Below are 18,977 nucleotides of genomic sequence, written 5' to 3'. Positions count from 1 at the left end.
AACGAACTATAACAAAAGAGATTTAATACTTCATGATGATAATCATTTTCTTTAAAGGTCTTTAAGTCATTTTCATTAATAATAATAAAAAACACTTATGAGGCTTTTTGACCTTTTTTAATCTTCATTTTAACTTAAAAACCCCCAGACACAAAAACACGATGGACACTCCCATCTACCATCATACAAGGTGATTTAATACAATGTTTATTCAACGTACCTGCATCCTGGAGAAAAATCTTCATCTGTGGATGTTTGTGTGTCGTCCATGATGAAACAGAATCTGATCTCCAGCACTGACTCTGAATGGAAATGACAAACAAACACAATAATTCAGCTAAACGGATCCTAAGACGCGGCGTTCACTCAGATACACAATGTTAGTCGTGTGTTAACAAATGATCAAATAAACCACAGACAACACGAAACACCAGTTAAACCACGTTTGTAAAAGAAAACATCAAAACGTACGCTCTTCTGAGAAAATATGAATGCGGAAGTCACCTGTAAATCACCTGTAAATCACCTGAGCACTCGTCACTCACCTTATTTACACACAGATTCACAAAATCCACCGCCTTTCTGTGACGCAGCTACACGTAAAATCATAGCTTAGCGTTTGTAAAGGTTCCTCTGAAACACTTAGAATCCGTATAGAATCGATTCTGGCTTTTTAATAGGACAAATATCAATTCTGAACATTTGCTTTCACTTTTGATTTGTGACGCGGAAAACAATGATGGCGTCACTTCACGAACGCGATCTCATGTGTTTTTTCCTGAATGAACGATTACAGGCATTCAACTAGCATAATATTAGGATACATCAGATCGATCTTCTTGTGCGGTAAAGTTATTTTTAGCTTCAATATTCGCTGTATATTCGCTTGAAGTGCGTAAGGGAGCGTCTTTAAACTCCACACACAGTGGGAAAACGTTTGTGATGTCAAATCATTCGTTCTAATAACATTCGTTCTTTAAGCATACTAAATTTCCTAATCGGAAAATGAGACATGAAAGGCTTCTCAAGTCGTATTTACCACTGTGAAACTATGAAAAAATTACAAATAGTCACACAGTTCACAAAAATTAACTTTAACATAGTACAAATAAAGATACATGTTAGAAGTATACAGAATAACAAGAAACCCGAAATACTCAAATGAAGCTCAAACACAATAAAACATACAGAAAAATATGCTGTGCCACACTGAATTTACAAACACAAAATATTACAAATTAGGAACAATTCATCAAAAATTATGACACGTATACATCAATAAACATTTTAACAACCGTATTTTCTTTAACTGGCATGGATGGCCAATATAATTAAATTAATTAAACACATTTCACAGAGAACAGAATAACCCTACTTACCTTTCCATAAGGAAACAGAACTGTAGCTGAACAACAGGTCCACTTATGTAAAGATGGGCTCACTTACAAAACACAGCTCCCCTCTAAGGCAGGAAGAACACATTACATCTTTACTACATACAAAAAGGTTCTAGTGCCATACATTGCTATGGCTCAAACTGTCATCCATGTATACATTTATAGTCATTTATTAGTCATTTTGCAGATGCTTTTATTCAAAGTGACTTACGAATGAGGACAATGGAAGCAATCAAGATCAACAAAAGAGCAATGATATGCAAGTGCTAGGCTATGACAAGTCTCAGTTAGCCTAACTCAGTACATGTAGCAAGGTTTTTTCTTAATTATATATAGATCATTAAATAGAATGTAATACAGAAAAAATAGAAAAAGCTAGTGTTAGAGTTTTTTTTTTTTTAAGAAAACAAGCAGTTAGAAAACAAATAGTGTACAAGTCTTAAAGGTTCATTTTTTTTTTTTTTTTTTTTTTTTTTTTTTTTAAGAATAGATTTAGAATAGAGAGTGCTAGAGCTAGAGTTTTACAGTGTATTTAAATCAAGGTATGACAGGGCACAAATTTCTGTAGACAAGGATTCACCAGACTCCTGAAGAGTTTAGCTCCAACTTGCCTCAACACACCTTCCTGGAAGTCACCTAGGAATTTCTTGATTAGCTACTGTATAAATTAATAGTAATATTTAAGCCAAAAGCCATTACATTGGTCGTCAAGTCAAGTCACCTTTATTTATATAGCGCTTTTAACAATACAGATTGTGACAAAGCAGCTTTACAGTAATAAATAGGAAATAGTGTGTCAATAATGCAAAAGGACAACAGTAAACACTCAATTTTCAGTTAAAGGCAGTTAATCATTGGATTCAGTGATGACATCATCCAGCTCAGTTCAGTCCAAATAGTATTCGATAATCGCTGGAAATTAAGTCATGTTACTTAGATCTAAAACCACTACATTTAGTGGTACCCCTTGTGAGGATCTTACATTAAAAATCACTACACATCACTGTTTGATAATCAAAACTGACCATTTGTTTGCATAATTTCGATATGTGACCGCACCTTATATTTGTCACATCTGCTAATTTTTAGTGCTCTATTTTCATCTGGTTCTGTTATCTGCCATTAAATCCCACCAATGCCAAAATCAACTATTGGTGTCAATTAATCGACGAAACCAATCAATCAGTTGATCTCTATTATTCATTGCTTTTGAAAGAGAAATCCTGCAATACATCCAAGCTATTTCATTCACAAAGAACTCCAAAGCTCTTAATATGAAAACCTGTGCCATCGTTTTCATCTATTTTGATAAACATTAGGTCTATATTCTGTATTTTATTAAGTTGGCTTGAGAAAGCCAACTTACTGATCTGCTATTTTCTTCTGAGACTAAATCTGTTGACACTAACTCGTCCTAGAGCTTTAACTCTACAAACTCCAAACTCAGCCCAGATCTTCAGACTGATCTGAAGTTAGTTGCTATATCTTTTTCTAACTGATTGGACTTACGGTTTTCCTAAAAATGGCACTTAAATTTGGGAAAAATCCCATAGACTTACATTGACGGAATGTTCAAATGAGCCAACACTTTTCAAATTCCAACTGTCAAAACTCCCAGAATCCTTTGAGACTCAAACTTCCCTTCTATGTACTGCATTTCTAATCCATTCAAACTCATCTATCTATCTATGCCTAGCAACCAGAATCATGCTAGTAACTTGCTAATCATGCTAGCAAAATGCTAGTAACTTGCTAATCATGCTAGAAACATGCTAGTAACTTGCTAATCATGCTAGCAAAATGCTAGTAACTTGCTAATCATGCTAAAAACATGCTAGTAACTTGTTAATCATGCTAGTAACATGTTAACGACATGCTAATCATTCTACAATCATGCTAGCAACATGCTAGCAACTTGCTAATCATGCTAGAAACATGCTAGCAAATTGCTAATCATGCTAGTAACTTGTTAATCATGCTAACAAAAACCTAGTAACTTGTTAATCATGTTAAAAACATGCTAGTAACTTGCTAAACATGCTACCAACATGCTAGTAACTTGCTTATCATGCTAACAACATGCTAATTATTCTACAATCATGCTAGCAACATGCTACTAACTTGTTAATCTTGCTAGAAACATGCTAGCAACTTGCTAATCATGTTAGAAACATGCTAGCAACTTGCTAATCATGCTAGTAACTTGCTAATCATGCTAACAACATGCTAGTAACTTGTTAATCATGCTAACGACATGCTAGTAACTTGCTAGTCACGCTAGAAACATGCTACAAACATGCTAGTAACTTGCTAATCATGCTAGTAACATACTAGTAACTTGCTAATGCTAACAACATGCTAATCATTCTACAATCATGCTAGCAACATGCTACTAACTTGCTAATCTTGCTAGAAACATGCTAGCAACTTGCTAATCATGCTAGAAACATGCTAGCAACTTGCTAATCATGCTAGTAACTTGCTAATCATGCTAACAACATGCTAGTAACATGGTAGTATGTTAGCACCATGCTAGTAAAATGCTAGTAACTTGCTAATAATCCTATAAGCATGCTAACAACATGCTAGTACCTTGCTAATCATTATAACATCATTGCTAGTCACGTTAATCATGTTAACAACATTCTATCTATCTATCTCTGACAGACTGAATTGCCTTTAAAACATCCAAACGTTAACCTTTTAAAACTACTTCAAAATTCAACTAGAATTCTACTAGAATTCAAACTATTTCAGACTGAAAACCATCAAACTTAAAACTTTTTAAACTTTTTAAACTTTATAAGCTTTTCAAACTTTTTAAAACTTTCTGTTCCAGCTTTCTGAAGCCAACTTAAAGTTTGTCTTGACAAACTTTTTTATCTAGTTTATAATTGATATTTTGCTTTCATTATTATTTTATTTAAATAGGTAATTTTATGCTTGCTATGTATTTATATGTTTTGATATCTTAGCAATAAAAAAAATGAAAAAGAAAAAAATACATTTAAAAAATATATATTTGTTTCTTGGTGATGCTCAATATTGCAGCTATCATCAGTTAGATCAGGGGTGGGGAATGTTGATCCTCGTGGGCCGGTGTCCCTGCAGAGTTTAGCTAATCAAGGTCTTCAGGATACAGGTTGTTTTTTGTTCTTTCAGGGTTGGAGCTAAACTCTGCAGGGACACCAGCCCTCCAGGATCAAGGATCCCCACCCCTGAGTTAGATCCTGCTCCAGATTCTGCCGCTGCTTGATCCATGTGTTAGTGTTCCAAGGAATAACATCAATGCAAATGAGCAAAAAAAATAGCAAATGGTTCAACTTTAAATAAAGGAAACATTGTAGCGAATTTTTACACCTGCCATTTCCCTTGCTAACTACAAGCCTCTGTCATTGTGAAGTTTTGTGTTACGCTGCATTTCTGAGTGTTTACCCATGTTATGGTTTTGATCTTGTGCCTGGTTTTCTGGTTCCTGGATTTCTGTGTTTGCCTGTGTTTTGGACTCTCGTTTGGTTTGTTTGACGCTTTGCCTGGTATTTGGATTGCAGTTGTGGATTACCCTTAATAAGCTTTATTAAGGGTCATCCACAATTGCAATCCAAATACAATCCGTTTGGATCTTCAACCCAAGTCTCTGAGCAGTTTGTAACACAAATAATCTTTTATTTTCAAAATAATGTGTTAATTATTATTTTATATTATTGTTCAAATCATCCCAGGGGTCAGATTGGACATCTTCGTGGGCCGTATGTTTGACACCCTTGATCTGCATTGTAGACAATATCTAATGAATCCAAAATGATTCTGCACTCGATTTCATGTTTCACGTGTCTCTGTGTCTTCAGTCTCTGTTGATTGTGTGACTGTGACGTCTCTGTAGCGGCTCCTTATTCACCATCAGCTGATCCTGAGGAAACTGGACTGACGTCTAATTACTGAGAGTCTACAATAAAACACACAGACAGACACATATGAGTATGAGACATTACTGCTGTCACATCACATCAGCAGACCCATTACAGAAAAAAAACACAGTATATTCATATTACAGCCAGAGATATGAATAAACAACTGATCGTAGATTAATAACAGTGAATGATCAACAACTCTCTTTATCATTTACACACAGAAACACTGGAAGATATGAAAATATGCATATATTCATAGATCACAGAAGTAAACAGTGGAGCTGAATTATTATCTTATATTCTCCAATTACACACATATGAGGCCTGTTACTAAACTTTGGCCATTTTAAAAGATTTAAATAATAATATACTCACAATAGTCTAATGTCTCCAGTTTATGATGTGGATCATCTTTCAGATCAGAGAGTAACTTCACTCCTGATTGTCCTAGATTATTCCCAGACAGACTAAGCTGTCTCAGGTGTAAGGTGTTTGATCTCAGAGCTGAAGCCAGAGCAGCACAACTTTCATCTGTGACGCCACATTTACTCAACCTGTAGAGAACAATGACATAATGTGAATTGCAGTTGAAGTATCTGTAGTTTGTTATTGCCTCTGGTCTCAGAGCAGGAGAGGAGATATAATGACCAGAATTGTCACATACTGCTGCTGACAGAATGAGAGTTATACATGTTGATGTTCAGTGGTGCTGTTTGAAAGTGTCATGTGCTTCAGGACTGAACAGACACACAGAGCTGAATGTGAGATATTGTTTCGTAGTTATAAAAGACGGAGTCACTTACAGGAGGACATTTGCTTCACAGGAGCCACATGTTCCCCATTACATCTCATTTATTAACTCTTGTGATCAAACATCATTGTTTCAGTTTTGGCAGCTTATAAACTGAACAGAAATCACTAAATCACACATCTCACTCATCTCACTCCGAGAACACAAAAAGCTCATAAGATTTCAAATGAGCAGGTGAAGGAGTATTAATCAAGTTAGCAGAAGCAACTGACGCTCCAGTAAATGTCTGGGTCAAAAACAGGAGCAGCAACTCATGTGATGTGATGAAGATGATTTAAATGAACTAGGGCTGTCACTTCATGATTCCTCGATTCAATTTGAGTTCCCGATATAAAAAAATCCTCATTTTCATTCAGCCTGTGTTGAGTAACAGACATCATAAATCAAAATCATAATAAAGCATAATGCTATTGTGAATTAATAAACACTACAATTCAATTAAATAAATATATACAGTGCAGGTTTAATATATGCACTTTAATTATTTACATGCATGTATGTTACGTACGTGCATCTCAGAGTGGCTCTGTTCACAGTAAATGGGTAGTTGACAAATAGGCAGTAAAAAATGCTTTTTTGTGAAACACCATTTTTGAAGAAGAAATACATATATTTATGTAGTGTGAAATCTGATGCTTGACATAAAGGATCACTAACTTTGTCAATTCTTTCACAGTTTTTGTTTTTCTTAAACATTTTTACTGAACTGTACAGTGTATAGTGCTATTTAATATGAAACATTTATATAACATTACATTTTTTTTTTTCTGCATGACAAACTTTGCTGTCATCCATTCAAAACTGAATTCAAGGACATTATGTCACACTAAAGGACAAAAATGGTATTTATTTTAAAGGGGTCATCAAATGCCCATTTTCAACAGGTTTTTTTTTTTTTTTAAACAAAACAAAATAATTTTCATCACCAAAATTCAGTCACTTAGTCAATCAGTATGTTACTACAACTCTTCTAGAGCCTCCGTGCTGCATGTGCAGCAACAGCTAAATATGATTGACATTCAAACTATATTCATTAAAATGTGAATTATTTTTTTAAGTATATAGCTGCTCTTTTTAAAGGGAGAGTTCACCCAAAAATGAAAATTCTGTTATTAATTACTCACACTTAATTCCAAACTTATCTTCGGAACACAAATTAAGATATTTTTGATGAAATCGGAGAGCTTTCTGACCCTCTATAGATAGAAATGTAACTGATATGTTCCCAGGCCCAAAAACTTAGTGAGGACATCGGTAAAACGGTCCATGTGACATCAGTGGTTCAAGCATCATTTTATGAAGCTATGAGAACACTTTTTGTGTGCAGAAACTAAAATGAATCACTTTATTTAACAACTGTTCTCCTCCAAGTTACCGTCCTCCTCTATGGAAAGCACAACGACATATGGGTGTTCTACGTCAGCAGCACCACACGTATGCATTGTGAACTTAACTTCTGAAGATGAACGAAGGTCTTACGGGTTTGGAACAACATGGGTAATTAATGACAGGACTTTCATTTTTGGGTGAACTATCCCTTTAAGGCATCATTTTGATTTCATTTACATTCTGTATTGTTCTCTTAGGATCTCCTTCCGTCTGTGTGGATCTTTGTTCATTTTCTCTCTATATTTCTCTCTATATATTTACTAAAAAGTTAAACAAGACCTTGTCCTCTTGTGTGACATCTTTGTCCTGTGGTGTGACAGTACAGACGTCACACCGGTGGACATTATCTGTCACACCAAAGCAGGTTTTAGCCTTTTGTGTCAGTTAATTACTGTGCTATTTCTAGCTAACCAAAATAATCGTTAGTGACAGCCCTAAAATGAACTTCATCTTCAGTCATTTGTGCAGAGATTTAAGCCGGGCACACACTGTGCATTTTTTAATAGTCTTTTACGATTGTTACTTGTCAGACTGTACAAGTATGATGATTATGTCACACTGTGGGATCTCAGTTGTCATTAATTTAAGACTGTTAGACAGTCTAGACACGTTAAAAATGGGTGCATGCAAGAAATCTGGAGTTTGGAGTTTTATGTTATCAATCCATACACATTCAGTGACTGCGAGCTGCATTGTACGCGGGGACTGAAACGTTAGGTTTCATGAAAGTATATGAATGGCGGCAATACCAGTGCATTTAAGAAGACATAAGCTGCAAACAGCGGCACAACCTGTGTTTATCATAGCACAGCAAACATCGTAGGAATTCCATGAGTGGCAAGCGGGAGTGCCGGAGTTTACAGCGGATAGAAGACATCTCTAGCATTAATTCTAATCATGGCTCGTCTTGAAAAACGAAGACAGTTTGACGTTAATCGTAGGAGAAGTCACACTGCAGGACTATGCAGCAAATTTTCTGACACTGCCAGAATTTTGTCTGAGGTAAAATCTGATCACAACAGCCATTATTCGGCTGTCTGTGAACATGTCAAACTAACGATCAAAGACTACAATTTTTAGCCTAGAATTACAAGAATATTTTTTAGAATTTTTTTAAATTTGTCTCAGACAGCCAAATTGTGGCCAAAATCGCAGAGCATGCGCTGGGCTTCAGTGTGTTTACTGAACATTTGTTTTACAAGCTTTAATCATAGAATTTACATTAAAGGACACATCTTACTGAGGACAAAGACATGAGACTATCAGAGAGATGATCTTACTGCAGTATCTCCAGTTTACAGTGAGGATCCTTCAGTACAGCACAGAGAAGCTTCACACCCAAATCTCCTATTTCATTCCCAATCAGATCCAGGTGTCTCAGGTGTAAAGGGTTTGATCTCAGAGCTGAAGCCAGATCAGCACAACCTTCATCTGTGATGCCACAATAACTCAACCTGTATAGAACAATGACACAATGTGAATTGTAGTTCAAGTGTCTGTAGATTGTTATTGACTCTGGTCTCAGAGAAATATTGGAAATATAATGACAAGCACTGCCACACACTGCTGCTGATATGCTGCTGCTGATATGAAAGCTGAATGTGAGATATTGTTTCATAGTGATATAAGGACGGATCTGTCTGGAAACAGTCACTTGCACCTCTAATAAACACCTACAGGAGGACATTTATTTTACAGGAGCCTCGTGTTCCCCATTACACCTCATTGACAACTCTTGTGATCAAACACATCGTGTCATCTTTGACAGCTTATAAACTGAACAGAAATCACTAAATTACAAATTACATGCCCTATGAAACACGTTTTATTTTTTGCCCAAAAAATAAATGTAAAAAAATGTAAATTTTTCTGATTTAATAATCAAAAAGCATGTCTAATTAATTAAATTCTGTTTTATTGTTACCAAACAGACTTCAAACAGACTGAATGCAGTAGAGAGGTAGAAAATGAATATGCAGTGCAAAAATATTCATTTTGCTAAATATATATACACATACATATATATATATATATATATATATATATATATACATTTTGACTGGTAAATGTGGACTTTTAAATTTAGGTTTAAAAGTCCACATTTAATTCAAACATTTTATGATAGTATCTGTAAAGGGATAACAGCATGTAATTGAATATAAATTTAAGATGTCCCTTACATTTACAGAATAAAGACATGACAGTAACAGGTTAATGTATTCAGAGTGAATGGTGTGTTCATGCAGAAGATTCCTCTTATCTTTAAACAGTGAGTTTGTGTTTTTCTTTATTATCTTCATTACCATTTCCATTTTAGTGTAGGGATTTAAACTGTCCTTTGCCCAGTTGTCTGTTTAAACTCTCCATTTCAACTGTGAACCCTTTTTTTCACATAATGTATAGTATAGATATAGATATATTCACCATACAGTATGTTTATAGCATTCAGTTCGCACATCTGTTTAAAGGACAGAAACGTGCAGCATGTGGAACAGTGTGTTTTTTCAAGAAAAATATTTTTTGGTTGTTTTTTTTATCCAACTAATAAAAAAATATCGATCTTGAAATATAATAGGCAACTTTTTATTGCATCTAAATAGTGTACGCGTGAGGATGGTTTTATTTTTAATAAACAATACAATATAGAAGTAATGATATAGATGATATAAAATGATGATATAATGATACAGATGATATAAAAGTAATGTCAAAGAATCTTTAGACCAACCTTTACTGTGTAATACTGTGCCTGCAAATATCTGCTCAACCATGTAGTATATTAGTGATTTATTATACTATTAGTGAATTTATTTATTAGTGAATAAATGTTTTTGAGCAGCAAATCAGCATATCAGAATGATTTCTGAAGAATCATGTGGCACTGAAGACTGGAGTAATTATGCTGAAAATTTAGCTTTGAAATCACAGGAATAAGTTACATTTCACAACTTATTCAAACAGAAAACCGTTATTTTGAATTAGTAAAAATATTTCAAAATGTTACTGTTTTTGCTGTACTTTGGATCAAATAAATGCAGGCTTGGAGAACTGAAGTAACGTCTTTAAAAAAAAAAACATTTTGACTGGTAGTGTGTGCGTGCGTGCGTGCGTATGTGTGTGTGTGTGTGTGTGTGTGTGTGTGTACTTGTTTTTGCTACATAGTGGGGACCAAATGTCCCCACAATGATAGTAAAACCTGAAATTTTTGACATTGTGGGGACCGGCCTGCGGTCCCCACAATGTTAAAAAATGATTAAAAATAGTAAATGATGTTTATCTGAAAGTGTAACGATGCAAACATGTTTTCTGTGAGGGCTAGGTTTAGGGTTAGGGTTGGGTTAGGGGATAGACAATATCGTTTGGTCAGTATAAAAACTATAGAAGTCTATGGAAAGTCCCCACAATTCACAAAAACAAACATGTGTGTGTGTGTGTGTGTATATATATATATATATATATATCAAAAAAAGGATTTGCAAAACAGAAAAGTTCAAGTTCTTTAAAGTATTTTCATTTATGGACTCAATACTTGGTCAGGGCTCCTTTAGCACAAATTACAGCATCACTGAGGTGTGGCATGCAATCAGCCTGTGGCACTGCCTTCAGCTCGTCTGTATTGTTGATTTATTCGGTTTCTCATCAGTCGATTAAATATATCCCATAAATTCCATATGGGGTTCAAGTCAGGCATGTTGGCTGGCCTATCAAGCACAGTAATATCATGGTCATCAAACCACTTAGAGGTGGTTTTGCCACTGCAGGCAGGTGCTGAAGTCCTGCTGGAAAAGATGGAAGCATATGGAAGCATAAAGTGTTCCAAAATCTCCTGGTTGACAGCTGTATTGACTTTGGACTTGATAAAGCACAGTGGACCAACACCAGCAGACATCACGGCACCCCAAATTATCACCAACTATAGAAACTTCACACTGGACTTCAAGCAGCTTGGATTCTGTGCCTCTCCAGTCTTCCTCCAGACTCTGGGATCATGATTTCAACATGAAATGTGAAATTTACTTTTATCTGAAAAGAGGCCTTTGGTCCACTGAGCAACAGTCCAGTTCTTTTTCTCCTTAGCCCAGGTAAGATGCTTCTGACGTTGTTTCTGTTTCAGTAGTGGCTTGGTAGCCCTTTTCCTGAAGACGTCTGAGCGTGGTGACTCTCGATGCGCTGACTTCAGCTTTAGTCCACTCCTTGTGAAGCTCTCCGAAGTGTTTGAATTGGCTTTGTTTGACAGTATTCTCAAGCTCAAACATCATCCATTTTCCTACCCAATTTCTTCCTTCCAGTCAACTTTGAATTTAATATGCTTTGATACAGCACTCTGTGAACAGCCACCCCTTTTTATAATTATATATAATTTATATAGTTTTGTCACCATGTTTGCTCTGTCTTTGTCAGATAATAGTGTTGCTTGCATCCATTGTTTGTTTTTTTTCTCTCATGCATTTCCTGCAGTCTCCTGTTTTCCTGTGTACAAGTTGCCTAACTGTTTTCAAATTTTGGAAATTTTTTAATTTACTTTTTATTTTTCACTAACCACGCATATACTTTGCTTTCTCAAAAACACAATCAAGTACATACATGCTGCTCACATATTATTGTAGCCCAGTTTGTGCTGAACACAGTGTTCTCAGACTTTAGCCATTTATATGTTTATAAGCAACTGAAAAAGGCATGTTAAAACTTCTCCGGGGCCTCAAAACACTCTCAGACCCCAGAGGATTAAAGGACAAAGACATGTGACTATCAGAGAGATGATCTTACCACAGTTTCTCCAGTTTACAGTGAGGATCCTCTAGTACAGCACAGAGAAGCTTCACACCCAAATCTCCTATTTTATTCCTAGTCAGATTCAAGTGTCTCAGGTGTGAGGGGTTTGATCTCAGAGCTGAAGCCAGAGCAGCACAACCTTCATCTGTGATGCCACAATAACTCAACCTGTAGAGAACAGTGACACACTCTTCACTTTATCAGATCAGATCAGTTTAACAGTGAATCCATTATTTAAAGATTGTAAGATATAAAGTACTGTACAAACTTAAAACACAAATCAACATTTCTGATCGATCATTGGACTGAGATCTAAAATCTCACAGAACAAAAACATGAGTCTCATTTAACTGTCATCGTCCTGCCAGCGGGATGTTTACTTTACTATATTAAAAAAAAGACCAACTTTAGGTCTGCATTCAAAAGTGTTAAAACAATTAGAATTTAAGTTTGTATAGTGCACTTTCATGCCTATGTTCAAAAATGGGGGCGACAGTTAAGACGCTAAGAAAGATAAATAATATTACTTTGTTGCACAATGTCAGTGGTTTAAAAAGTACAAATATTTAAATTCCTTTATTTGCAAAAAACATTTGAAATTGACAAACCAAAATAAATTTATTCATCTGCCACTTCTCTGACTCTGAATGTTACAGTGTCATTGATTTGATATAAAACCACTGACCACTAAACTCTGAATATCTGCAGCACTGAAAATTTATGAGCTTTAACTATGATTTTCCTAATGTTGTGAAGTCATTGTTCTCACTGATACTTACTGAACTGATCTGGATTCTTTAATCACAGGCAGCAGCTTCTGAAGAACTTTCATATTTTCAGGCTTATTCATTACTTTAACAAATTTATCAAGACGAAACTCATTCAGTGTCTTCTCTGATGTCAACAAAACAAAAACTACAGCTGACCACTGAGATGAAGAGAGTTTGGTGTTCTTTATTGTTCCACATTTCAGATACTGTTGTATTTCCTCCACTATTGAATGATCACCCAGTTCATTCAGACAATGAAACAGATTGATGGATTTCTCTGGAGAGTCAATGGTCCTGATCTGCATCTTGATGTACTCAACTGTTTTCTCATTGCTGTCAGAGCTGCTTTTTTTCAACGTCATTATTTGCCGTAGGAGATTCTGATGAGACTCCACTGACAAACCCAGAATGAACCGCAGGAAAAGATCCAGATGTCCATTTTTACTCTGTAGAGCCTCATCCACAGCTCTCTGATGCAGCTCAGATAATGAAATGCATTTTAAGAGTTGAAAGCTGTCCCGACCTTTAGACAGTGCATTTTGTTTGATTTGGTCAAACACATTTCTGTTGTCGTTTGTCCAGGAGAGGTGCACATATAGAGCTGCTAGATGTTCCTGAATACTCAGATGAACAAAGCAGAAGACTTTCCCCTGATACAAGCCAAACTCCTCTCTGAAGATCTGACTGCACAATCCTGAGTACACTGATGCTTCTGTCACATCAATGCCACACTCTCTCAGGTCTTCCTCATAGAAGATCAGGTTGCCTTCCACAAGCTGTTGAAAAGCCACTTTCCCCAGTTTGAAGATCATGTCTTCATCTGTCACCTTCTTCTCATAGTCCTTCTCATGTTTGATGTTGGTCTGAAGGATCAGGAAGTGTGTGTACATTTGAGTGAGAGTCTTGGGGATCTCTCCACTCTCTGCTCGACTCAACATCTTCTCTAGAACAGTGGCTGAGATCCAGCAGAACACTGGGATGTGGCACATGATGTAGAGGCTCCTTGATGACTTCAGATGTGAGATAATTGTATTGGCCAGACTCTGATCACTGATTCTCTTCATGAAGTATTCCTCCTTCTGTGGCTCATCAAAGCCTCTTACCTCTGTCACTCGATGGACACACTCAGAGGGGACGAGATCAGCTGCTGCGGGTCTGGAGGTGATCCAGATGAGAGCAGAGGGAAGCAGATTCCCCACAATGAGGTTCATCAGCACCACCTCCACTGAGGCTGATTCACTTACATCACACAACCTCACATCACTCTGAAAATCCAAAGACAGTCGACACTCGTCCAGACCATCAAAGATGAACAACACACTATATTCATCACTGGATATTTCCATTTCCTTAGTTTCAGGAAAAAAGACATGAAGAAGATCTGAAAGACTGAGTGTTTTGCCCTTCATCAAGTTGAGTTCTCTGAAAGGAAGTGGAAATATGAGCTGGACGTCCTGATTTTCTTTCCCTTCAGCCCAGTCCAGGATGAACTTCTGCACAGAGACTGTTTTTCCAATGCCAGCGACTCCCTTTGTCAGCACAGTTCTGATGGCTTTGTCTTGTCCAGGTAAAGGCCCAAAGATGCCATTGCATTTGATGGCTGTGTCCTCTGTTGCTGCTCTCCTGGATTGTGTCTCAATCTGTCTCACCTCATGCTCATTATTGATCTCTCCACTCTCACTCTCTGTGATGTAGAGCTCTGTGTAGATCTCATTCAGGAGTGTTTGGTTTCCCTGCGTCGCTGTTCCCTCATACAGACAGCCAAACTTCTTCATCAGATTTGATCTAAATGTGTTGAGGACTTCATACCTGTAAAATTAAAATACTGCATTGTTAAATAAGCTAAGCTAATGTATGCTGTATTAATAATCTATTACAGAAATATTAGACCTGAGATCAGTCTTTGTATCTTCACTCGTATAATCTAATGGCTGATTCATAGACGCGTCACTCATAGACACACAGCTGGACTCTGGTTCTGATCTCTTCTGCTGAACTGAACTATAACAGAGAGAGATTTAAGTGAATCCTTTGAATGACCATATTCAACAAAGTACATTGTCATATCAGGATCATTTCATTTACACTATTTTATTGCAAATTATATGAAATAGAACTGAGGGCTTTCACAAATGCACCTCTCTGTGTAACACTATACGTTTAAACATTAGATAAAAAATAAAAAATAAAAAATTCTTAGAAATGTACAGTAAGAATTTCTCATATATTTCTCATATCATATCAACTGAGTCTTTTGCTAAGCAATAAAAGGGACATGGCTAATTGTTCCGTGTTATGCTTTACCAAGATCTGGTTGAATGAGAGTGTTCCGGACTCTGCATCGCGTCTGCCGAGATTTTACTTATCCGGAATCATCCGGAAGTTCATTGAAGAGTCAAAGCAGAGGCATGTGTTTTTATGTGAATCAGAAGTGGTGCACAGATACAAAGGTAATTTCAGTGGCATGTTCTACCAACTTGGAACTTTTAACCATCAAGTGCAGACCTTTTCACTTGCCCAGAGACTTTACTTCTATTATTTTGGTTGCTGTGTATATTACACCTCAATCAGCAGCTAATGAGACAGCTCAACAGTTGACTGCTCATATAATGCAGTTAGAAAATTCAGATTCAGATTCAACAAAATTGTTTTTTGGGGACTTTAATCATGTTGATATGAAGAAAATTACGCCGAGACTCAAACAGTGGATTAAAGCGATAAGTAGGTTTGATAAGATCTTAGACCAATGTGATGAAAACGAGTAAGTAAATGAAGGCGGCACGAACAGAGGGCTGTTCTAATGTTACGTGATCTTAAACAAGCATTCCAGTATGTGAATGTTTTCAGAACAACATGAGCCAGATAAAATGAAAAAAAGTTATCAAAAAGACTGATATTCAAATTGGTAAGCAAGTGCTGCTTTGTTTACGTTTACGTTTCATATATTTTGTATATCCTTGTTTAGGTTTATCCTTTAGAATGACGAATATTTACTATTGACAGCTGCTAATATAGACAGCTAATTCCTCTCATGTAGGCGCAGTTACTTTGTTAGTTTGTAGTCAGCTGTAGTCTGTGTGTTGTGTTCAAGTACAGCTTTTTGGTCCAGACGCTGCCAATACGAGGCGACAACACCGCTAGTTAGTCAGCTAGGTGTTTCCCGGCCTTAAGACCAACAGGTTGGTTGATGATGCTTTGGCTCTATGCCTTCATTCAGTTTTGCAACACCTTGAAGCCCCCAATATAATATAATATAATAATCCCAGTTAAGGCAATTGGGGATTCAACACTCCCTTGCTCTTTGGGTTATCGATTTTTTGCAGAATAGAACACAAGTAATTAAAATTAAGAATACATTCTCAAGGGATGTTTACTCTGTGTCCACTAATGATTATGTTTTACACTGTAAATCAGTGGGAATTATTTAGTTTGCAGATGATACTACATTGACTGGTTTAATAACAGGCTATGATGAATCGGACTATAGAAGGGAAGCGTCTACGCTGTTTGAATGGAGTTATACTCATTATTTGAAGTTGAATGTCCTAAAAACAGGAAGGAAATGGTGTTTGATTTCTGACAGAAGACAAATGCTTGGACATTAAAAATGTACAAAGCTTTAAGGTTCTCAGGACTACCAACATTGTTGAAGTGGGACAACAACCTAACAGGCATTATTAAAAAATCCCCTCAAAGCCTTTTTTTCTTAAGACCACTTAAAAAGTTTGGCATATCTAAAGTTGGTATGTTCAATCTTTATAGCGCTGTCATTGAAAGCGTGCTGATTTTCTCAATTATAGTGTGGTTTGATAGCTCCACAGCTTAGCAAAGATGTCAGGGCTGTGTTTCCTAAAAGGATCCTAAGCCTAAGTACATCATAGAGCAATATCCATTAATGGAGCTACGATCAACTTAGGGTTATGATGCTTTTGGGAAATGCAGCCCTGATTAGTAACAAAATACAGGCTGCTTCGAAAATTATAGGTTGTGCTCTCCCTACTATTTTTGAACAGCACTTATTGTAGGATTGTTCATACTCTTAATTATATTGGTATCTATGCATCTGCAATTTACTCCCTGTAATTGGTAGGACATATATGTATAGATGCATTTATGTATGTGTATGTATTTATGTGTGTATTTTAATGTATGTTAGTAATGTTGAAAATTAGAAACAACCAGGTTATTACGGCAACAAATAAATGAAATATTGTAGAAAATACTATACTATTTTGATAACATAAAATAACATGCTATAATATTATTTATATAAAAATGTACCCGAGATCAGTCTTTGTATCTTCAATCTTAAGTTCTATTAAACGACCCATAGATGCATCACTTCTCATAGACACACAGCTGGGCTCTGCTTCTGATCTGTTCTGCTGAACTGAACTATAACAGAGAGAGACTAAAGTGAATCCTCTGAATTATCATATTTAACAAAGTACATCTTCATTTATTATTAAAACAATCACTTTAAAAAGCACTTCAGGATAATTTCAGTTACACTGTTTTATTACAAAAGATATTAAATAGAATTGAGTGCTTTCTTAAATGAATCTCTCATTCGCTCTGTGTAACATTATATGTGTTAAAATATCAGATAAAGATTAGAAAAAATCTATTAGAAATGTGCAAGAAGAATTTCTCATATATTGCAGAAAATACTATTTGGATAATAAAAAATTACATGCTATATTAATATCTATATAAAATGTACCTGAGATCAGTCTTTGTATCTTCACTCTTAATTTCTATTAAACGACCCATAGACGCGTCACTCCTCACAGACACACAGCTGGGCTCTGCTTCTGATCTCTTCTTCTGAAACGAACTAAAACAAAACAAATGTAATACTTCATGATGATAATCATTTTCTTTTAAGGTATTTAAGAATTTTTCATTAAACCACTCAAGAAGGAACTTTTTTTTTTTTAAAGAAGATCTTAATTTTAACTTCCTTAAATTTAAATTGTTAATATCCACACACAAACACATGATGGTGACTCGCATCTACTATCATACAAGGTGATTTAATACAATGTTTATTCAAAGTACCTGCATCCTGGAGAAAAATCTTCATCTGTGGATGTTTGTGCGTCATCCATGATGAAACAGAATCTGATCTCCAGCACTGACTGTGAATGGAAATGACAAACAAACAATAATTCAGATGAAAGAATCCTGAGACGAGGCGTTCACTCAGATACACAATGTTAGTCCTGTGTTAACAAATGATCAAATAAACCACAGACAACACAAAAACACCAATTAAACCACGTCCATTTGCTTGCAAAAGAAAACATTAAAACATACGCTCTGAATGCGGAAGTCACCTGTAATCAGAACATTCGTCACTCACCGTCTTTACATACAGATTCACAAAATTCACCGCCTTTCTGTGAAGCAACTACACGTAAAATCATAGCTAAGCTTATGTAAAGGTTCCTCTGAAACACTTATAATCCGTATAGAATCGATTCTGGTTTTTAAATTGGAGAAATATCAACTGAACATTTGCTTTCACTTTTGATTTGTGACGCAGAAAACAATGATGGCGTCACTTCACGAACGCGATCTCAGGTATTTTTTTCCTGAATTAACGATTACAGGCATTCAACTAGCATAGTATTAGGATACATCAGATTAAACTTCTAGTGCGGTAAAGTTATTTTTAGCTTCAAATTATTTACTGCATATTCGCCTATAGTGCGTAAGGGAGCGTCTTTAAACTCCACACAGTGGGAAAACGTTTATGATGTCAAATCACTCGTTCTAATAACATTCGTTCTTTAAGAATACTAAATTATTTCCTAATCGGAAAATAACACATGAACGGCTTCTCAAATCGTATTTACCACTGGGAAACTATGAAAAAATTACAAATAGTCACATAGTTTACAAACTCACTCAAACACTGGAA

The 18,977-nt window shown here is 35.9% G+C and overlaps 2 protein-coding genes across 2 annotated transcripts in view; both read right to left on the bottom strand.

Moving 5' to 3' along the window:
- LOC127160037 (protein NLRC3) overlaps positions 1-1,437 on the bottom strand; it is a 60,118-nt gene extending 58,681 nt beyond the window's left edge. Inside the window, exons 1-2 of the mRNA XM_051102715.1 lie at positions 1,380-1,437; positions 221-302 (exon numbers count right to left, since the gene is read on the bottom strand). Of these exons, the coding sequence (XP_050958672.1) occupies positions 221-270 (50 nt within the window). The 5' untranslated portion in view covers positions 271-302; positions 1,380-1,437. The remainder of the gene's footprint in view (positions 1-220; positions 303-1,379) is intronic.
- Positions 1,438-5,166: 3,729 nt separating this feature from the next.
- On the bottom strand, positions 5,167-18,646 carry LOC127160035 (NACHT, LRR and PYD domains-containing protein 3-like). Its single transcript, XM_051102712.1, has 10 exons — positions 18,417-18,646; positions 18,113-18,192; positions 17,775-17,888; positions 17,333-17,446; positions 14,942-15,052; positions 13,061-14,860; positions 12,276-12,449; positions 8,789-8,962; positions 5,684-5,862; positions 5,167-5,343 (listed from the first exon to the last, which is right to left on the bottom strand). Exons 2-10 carry the CDS (start codon positions 18,160-18,162, stop codon positions 5,333-5,335), a joined length of 2,727 nt encoding a protein of 908 aa, XP_050958669.1. The 5' UTR covers positions 18,163-18,192; positions 18,417-18,646; the 3' UTR covers positions 5,167-5,332.
- Positions 18,647-18,977: the final 331 nt, after the last annotated feature.

The sequence above is a fragment of the Labeo rohita genome, unplaced genomic scaffold (assembly GCF_022985175.1).
Source record: "Labeo rohita strain BAU-BD-2019 unplaced genomic scaffold, IGBB_LRoh.1.0 scaffold_280, whole genome shotgun sequence".
NCBI lineage: Eukaryota > Metazoa > Chordata > Actinopteri > Cypriniformes > Cyprinidae > Labeo > Labeo rohita.
This window is presented reverse-complemented; position numbering and strand designations above follow the sequence as displayed.

Bases quoted from the DNA above. Each gene is read 5' to 3' on its own strand.
- LOC127160035 (XM_051102712.1), bottom strand. From the start codon at position 18,162: ATGGATGACGCACAAACATCCACAGATGAAGATTTTTCTCCAGGATGC. The intron at 17,889-18,112 runs GTACTTTGAATA...GTTTTGTTTTAG, and splicing joins GATTTTTCTCCAGGATGCAG to TTCGTTTCAGAAGAAGAGAT. The intron at 14,861-14,941 runs GTCTAATATTTC...TTAATTTTACAG, and splicing joins GATACAAAGACTGATCTCAG to GTATGAAGTCCTCAACACAT.